The following is a 7,257-nucleotide window of genomic DNA, read 5'->3' on the forward strand; positions in this document are numbered from 1 at the left end:
AGGGCAGTACAACGCTATTTCTGCTAAAAGGAGAAACATTTTGAGCACAAATTGATGCCAGGTCATCCATTTAGAAAGGGCTGTTTTTACAGTCATTCTTTAGAAAGGACCTTCCTTTAAAAAGACACAAATATGTATATAAATACTACTGGTAAAAATAGAGCCATGTAATATTTACATCATTCAGTCATTGAATGTCACTGACGTTTCTTTCCTCAACCAGCTGCTAGTACTGTTCCCTCCCCCTGCGAAAAAGCTGTAATATCTGTACACAAAGCCTGAGTAATCCTAGTGTGACTTTTAAGTCACCAACTTCATTTTGTTAACCATCTTTTTTTTGTTGTTGTGTTGATGTAGGCATTTACTTCTCCCAAGCTGGAGCAAAGACCCACTTCATTCTATCAATTCTGCAGACATTTGTATAAATTCAAAAAGAAGCAGTGAATTATTAATTAGAACATTAGCCTGGTAATACTGGAAAACCCTCAGAACTGCAATTTCCAATGAGTATTTTTAAATTGTATTAGCCCAACCAACCACCATTTCTTATTTAGCTTAGAAAGGATCATTAGTTCACTGATGGAACAGGACTGTATTAGTCTATCTTGGGACAGGGATCTACCCGCTTCAGAACTGACCGTTTATTTTAGTGTTTGCACCATCCATACATATTACAACCAAAATACAAAACATAATGCATGGTGAAAAGACATGACAGAATGAACGATGAGGCATTCTCTGCAGTCCTAAGAAACAGCAGCGCTAATAATATGAAGTCACAGCCAGCCTATGATTGAAGAGTGAGGCATTACGAGATACAATCTAAGACACCAATTTTCTTTCAGCAAACAGATTTATTGACATAATTGATTATAACCATGTACAGCATCTATGCATCTCCCATTGGAAGAATATCCAGTGATAGAGCTAATGTTAGTGTGATACACAGCTTTACTCAATAATCCCCACTGCATTTCTAACATCAAACAGTGGTGTATTCCACAGTCAGTCGCAAATGGCCAAAAGCATCCAGGGGTCCAAAAGAACAGAAATTTAAGATTCTTAACAAAAAATAAAACCTGATCCTGGATTCCTTCAGTTTTAATTCCATCCAACATTGTGTCTGTAAGAGTTATGAATTTTAATCTATACACTAACAATCGAGTTTGGCCCCTGATATTCATGAAAATTGCTGCCTGTCAAAATGAAATCCCAGAGGACTTTTTGCTACTGACTCAAGAATCAAGACTTAATTTTTTTTTCTCCATTTAAAAGGCACAGATTAAGACAAAGAATCCCTACACTCTCTCCTTTCCTCCTATTTGAATTTAAAGACTGAACAAAATTCCTTCAGAACATAAAGTCTTGTTCTCTCCATTCAGTCACTGAACTCCAATTGAAGGTACCAGTTACTATGGTGTCTTTTGTAAACACTTGTTCATCTGAAAAAAAAAAAAAAAAAGAAAAAAAAAGAAGAAAAAAAAAAGAGAAAAAAACCAAATCGCCTTCTGGCAACTATGGTAATAAACAACTTGTAGTCACGAACAACTCAGGTCAGCAATGAATGCAGGATATTGAGATGAATGTCTCCATAGTCCACTAACACTTCCTTCAAGCCATTCAGTTCCACAAGAGTTCATCTGAGGTTGCACATTAAATTCAAAGGAGCAGAAGTAGTATCAATAGTCTCAACAATTTACCAAACTCCACCTAAAACATTCGCATTTAAAGTGTAACCACAGTTTGGACCTTTTTAATTAGCTCACTTCTAGACCACACAGAGAGAATTATTAATGTAAACTAAGCCACCATATTTCATAGTAAGAGAACCACATTCTGTAAATATTTAGGAAAGTAAAAGTCTGAGAAAATAGAGAGCAACTGATCATAAAATGATCAGCATTGCTCTAAAACCAAAATTCAAATTAAAAAAAAAAACCAAAACAAAACCCCAAACAAAACAACTCAAACATCATATACTACTGCATAAGTGTTTAACTTTAGCATTACCCACTCAGCTACACAAAACATGGAATCTAGATTAATATACAAAAAAATGTTTTATTTCACAGTGAGGTACATAAAGCTTCTAACTTTAGTAGGCTAAGGCTAAGAGAGAATTGCCTGTTAGGATAAAGACTGTTTCACATTCCTGAAATACTCTCACCTATTATTGTTTCTGAAGAAAGGCACCAATATTACTTATCCATCAAGAGTTCGCCTCTGCATCCACCCATTTAGAAATGAAGATGGATTATGTGAGGGCCAGTGACCTACTGACCATCACGGACCCAGACAACTACAGCACACATTAATGTGTACAAGTACCAAGCAGTATTTATTCAAAAAACAATTTAGAAATAGCTCATTTGTAAACATATTACAAAACGCTGTTAGTTTTTCCTAGTGGTGTCAGCAATATATTCCTGTAAAACTAACCAGCTGCATTATTGTTTCCCGTTTACAAAAAAGTATGAAAACACACTGGCGCACATGAAATCGCCATCCACTGGGTTTGAGCTAAAACAGCACAGCCTTCCAACTGCCCGGCGCAAAACACACCATTCCAGCCCTCCAGATGACCCACTGGCTGCCCACAGTTCAACAGTAACATTAAAAGATGACCCTCTCAGCCCAAATTTTTGATTGGGAAGAGCTGGTGCCTCGGAAAGGCCTGTTCCAAGCATCCTCGTGCGAGGCTGGGTCACCCGCTGTTGTTCTCAACTGCAGTCCAAGAAAAACACCTGTAAAATAGCACACTGAAATTTAGGACTCTGAGTTTGTGCAAGGAAGGCACCAGCACCAGTTTGCAGCCGCTCCCGCCATCTTGGCTCTCCTCATGGCAAGGAGCAACTACCGCCACAGTCAGGCCTTTAGCTTGGGTTGAGTGATCGTTTCTGAGAAAACGGGGATCTCCTGGCAGCGGTGACGGAGGAAGCTCGTTCACAATGGTGGCATCAACCCCAGCCTGCGACAGGGGCGGCTGAAGGCAGCGATGCGCCATAGCGCTCCCCTTGGAGGCCGCGACCCGCGCCATCCCCTCAGGGACCAGCGGCCGCCTCCCCTGGCCGCGCTGACTACAGCTCCCGGGCGGGCCTCGCCGCCCGCCCCCCTGCGGGGCCCGCCGGGAGCTGTAGTTTGGCGGGCTCAGTCGGCGAACCGCTGCAGCAGGTGGTCGTCGCCGTGGCGGGCGCCGCTCCCGCCGCTGTCCATGAAGCGTTCGCAGGGGAACTCAATGAGGTCGGCCTCGCTGAGGGCGCAGGCGGCGGCGCCGCGGGGCGGCCGGTGGGACTGGAAGCCCGAGAAGTCGGCGGAGACGCCGGTGCCCATGGAGCGGAGAGGCCGGCGGGTGGAGTAGAGCTGCCGGACGTGGACGGGGGCCGCTTTCCGCCGCCGCCGTCCCAGCACCTTCTTCCGCAGCACGCGGGAGGCCCAGGCGGCCAGGGCCGCGAAGAGCAGCAGGGCATTCACCGCCAGCAGCACCAGGGTGAGGAGCTGCTGGTCGGGGCCGCGGGGCCCGCCCGCCGCCACCGCGCCGCCCTCGGGCAGGGTGACCAGCCCGGCGCAGTGGTCCCGCGGCGCCACTGGGCACACGCGGCCGCCGAGGACGCCCTCGACGCAGACGAGGTAAGGGGTGTCCGGGCGGAGCTCCCGCAGGGTGGCGGCCGGCTCCCCGCGCTCCGGCAGGTAGACGAAGCGCTGGAACTTGACGGCGGTGCCGAAGCGGTCGAAGAGGAGGCGGAACCGCGCCGGCCCCAGCAGGCGGGGGCTGCGGTGCGGCCGCACGGCCCAGCGCACCGTCACCGAGCTGGAGCCTACCGCCTCCACCGACAGGTTGCAGAGGAACAGCTTGTTGAAGTCGCAGGGGTCGGACACCAGCGGCGGGACCCCGGCGGCCGGCGCCGAGCGGGGCTTGCCGGCCCGCCGGGGCCAGGCCGCGCTGGGGGGCTCCGGCCCGGAGGCCGCCGGGCGGGCGGGCAGCGGCGGCGTGGGGCTGGCCGTCTCCGCCCTCGGCGGCCCCGCCGCGGCCTCGGGCGCTGCCAGCAGGCGGGCGGTGGAGGCGGACGGCGGCGGCCCCGGCGGCCCGCGGGGCAGCACCGCGCTGCCGCCGCTGCTGTTGCTGCCCAGCCCCTCGGCGGCCGGCGGCGGCCGGCGCTGCGCCTCCGCTGCTGGCGGGGGGGAGGCGGAGGAGGGAGAGGCACCGTCGTGGCAGGGGCCGCCGTCTTGCGGCGGCGGGAGCTGGGCGTCCTGCAGGTAGTCGAGGTACTTGCCGGCCAGGGCGGGCGGCAGGCGGCACTGCACGAAGACGGTGAGCAGGCGGCCCTGGGAGTGCCAGGCCCCTAGCCAGTGCTTGAGGCCGCGGAGGCGGCAGTCGCAGCTCCAGGCGTTCCCTTCCAGCTCCAGGCGGTAGAGAGCCGGGCTGGAGGCAAAGAGCTCGCCAGGGAGGGTGGCCAGCGCGTTGTCTCGCAGGCTGAGCTCCCGCAAGCGGCTGAGGTGGCCGAAGGTGGCAGGGTGCAGGGCGGTCAGGGCGTTGCGGCTCAGATCCAGTGCCTCCAGGCTGCTGAGTGGCTCCAGCAGGGCAGCGGGCAGGTGGCTCAGCAGGTTTCCCTCCAAGCGCAGCTCCTTCAGTGAACCCAGCCCTGTGAAGGCATCTGGGGCCAGGTGAGCCAAGCGGTTTCCACTGAGCGAGAGCTTTGCCAAGCCGGGCAGGTGCTGGAAGAGCCCCCCTGTCACCTGCTGCAGGCTATTGCTGGCCAGCAGCAGGGTGTGGAGGGAGCGCAGTGGCACAAAGATGTCTGGGTGGCGAAGGGAGTTCTGCTGGTTCCCTGAGAGGTCGAGGAAGCGCAGCTTAGCCAGGCCAGTGAAGGCACCGCGGCTCAGCCAGCGGATGCGGTTGGACTCCAGGTGCAGGTAGAGTAAGTTTGGCAGCCCTGAGAAAGTGGAGTCGCCCAGCGAGCCCAGCTCGTTGCCATCCAGGCGCAGCTTGATAAGGCTGCTGAGACCAGAGAAGGAGGCGGCACTGAGGCGGCCGATCTCGTTGGCGTTCACGTAGAGGATGCGCAACTTAGCCAGGGCGCTGAGGGTGCCAGGGGCCAATGCTGGCAGCAGGTTGTTGCCCAGGTAGAGTTCCTCCAGCCGACCCAGGCGCTCAAAGGCTTTGGGATGTAACGAGCGAATCCGGTTGTACTGCAGGTCCAGGCGCTGGAGCCCTGCCAGGCGGTGGAAGTCGAAGGCGGAGATGTTGGCGATGAAGTTGCCCCCAAGGCTGTAGGTGAGGATATCCTGGGGCTCGGCAGCCTTGGGCACCGAGCGCAGGCCCCGGTTGGTGCAGAGGAGGTGCTGGTGCTGCTGGCAGTCGCATGGCTCGGGGCAGATGGGCTCGGCCGCGGGCAGCAGCAGGAGGAAGAGGGGGACAGAGCCCCAGAGCACCCGCGGTAGCACCATCAGGCGGACCCGGCGCGGCGCTCCCATTCCGGGACGAGCCGTGGGCTGCTTACCCCGCCGGCTTTGTATCCCACCGGCATCCCCCCCGCCTCCTCCGCGGCTGCTAATCGGCCCTTCCTCTGCTTCGCGCCGGACTGAGCTCCGCGCCGGGCGGGCAGGCGCGGCGGCGGTGGTGGCTGCAGGTCGCGGTGGCCGGCACCATGGGCTCTCCCGAGTCGGCCGGGGGCGCGGAGCGGCCGGGAGGGGCTGCAGACTGTTGTTGCCGCCGCCCGGGCTCCGCCGCCCCTCGCGGCCCGCAGGCTGCGGTTCGGCGGACGCGGGGCCGGTGGTACCGCGGGGGGCGGGCGGGCTGCAGAGCGGAGCGGCTGCCCGCTGCTCCGCCGGCTCTCCCGGGGTGGAGGGGGCGGGCGGAGCGGAGAGGGGAGGGGGGTTCGGCGGGCGGAGCGGGGAGCTGGAGAAAGACGAGCTCCGAAACTCGCCGAGAAAACTCAGCGGAAATTCGTACTTCCCACACTCTGCCCTGGGGGAGCGGAGGATCGGATGGAGCGGGGGAGAGGGAGGACGGCGGGGCGGGGGGGGGGTGGAGGGAGGAAGCCCGCAGCCGGTCCTGGCTCGGCTCAGCCTCGGGAGCGAGCAGGGGTGCAAAGTGGGAAAGTAGGAATTGGAACCGGCTGTGGCTGCCTCCCAGCCACATGGGCTGCAGATAGAGCTGCACATCGGGGAGGGGGAGGGGAACAGAAGTAAACTAGTCGTTGCCCCCCCCATCCCCTCCCCCTTTTATTTTTTTGGTTGTATTTAGAAACCTGCCAAAAGTAATAGTTATGGTTTACCACAGATTAAGGACTTTGTTTTGATTTAAGGAAACGGGAATCGGAGGACTAAACCACCTATAGTACATCAAAGAATGAATTTTCATTCTTTCTCTGCACTGTCCTGCCCAGTAGGTTCCTGACAAAGCTGCCAGTGAAGATGCAGTTGAACGTAGCTCCAGCTCCACGAGGGGCTCGTCAACGTGATTAAGATGCTTTTAAAAAATAATTCACATTTTAAAGAATCTTCCCTCTCAGCAGCATACAAATTCAGAGTGAAAGGAAAGTGTTGGAAAGCATACTGGAAACAAAATAGACTGTGTACCCATCCATTCAATGACTTGCCTTTCTTTCCTGTTGACATTTTTTTGTTTTCCTAAGATGTCGCCAATGGGGTAAATAAGTGTCTAAGGGCAGGAGGAAATGCCTAGATATGAAGGGTATATAAGGCTGTCAAAGGTGATGAGAGAAAGAAGATAATGCCCAAAATACCATGTTGTAAATTTAATAAATACTTTGGAAGCTGTGTTATCACGTGAAGTTGTAGCCAACTGAACACCATTGGCATACAGTTCTGGACTAAAGCAGTGTACAAGCCATGCTCCTTTTTCTTACCAGAAGGCAGAGTTGAGATAGCTTTTGTGGAAACTTGTTTTTAATGGCTGTGTCAACATGAACAGGTAGCATGGTATGGTAGTTTGTGCTGAGTCCCCGTTGTCTGCTTTCATGGAGGCATGTTGCTTTGATCTAACTCTGATTTGGTCCTGCTTTTAGCAGTTGGAGAATATGAAGCGTGCTCTAAGCCCGCTCTGGAGCATGAAGCACAGTATTCTACATGGAGGTGGTCAGCAGATTTGCCTCAAAAGCACACTGGCAGTCTGGAGAAAACTTAGTGAGAAAGGATAAGGCTTGTGTCCTGGTTTGAGGCTCGGTCAAAGGAACATCACTATAAGCATCTTAATTCTTAGCTCTTGTAGTTAGCTGAGGCTGGGACTTATGAAGA

At 54.1% G+C, this 7,257-nt stretch overlaps 1 protein-coding gene across 1 annotated transcript; it reads right to left on the reverse strand.

The window, feature by feature from the left end:
• Positions 1-840: 840 nt before the first annotated feature.
• TRIL (TLR4 interactor with leucine rich repeats) lies at positions 841-5,953 on the reverse strand. The gene has a single exon (XM_074574928.1). The coding sequence runs from the start codon at positions 5,470-5,472 to the stop codon at positions 3,148-3,150; it is 2,325 nt and encodes a 774-aa protein (XP_074431029.1). The 5' UTR covers positions 5,473-5,953; the 3' UTR covers positions 841-3,147.
• Between the last annotated feature and the right edge of the window lie 1,304 nt (positions 5,954-7,257).

This window comes from Larus michahellis, chromosome 2, assembly GCF_964199755.1.
Source record: "Larus michahellis chromosome 2, bLarMic1.1, whole genome shotgun sequence".
Taxonomy (NCBI): Eukaryota; Metazoa; Chordata; class Aves; order Charadriiformes; family Laridae; genus Larus; species Larus michahellis.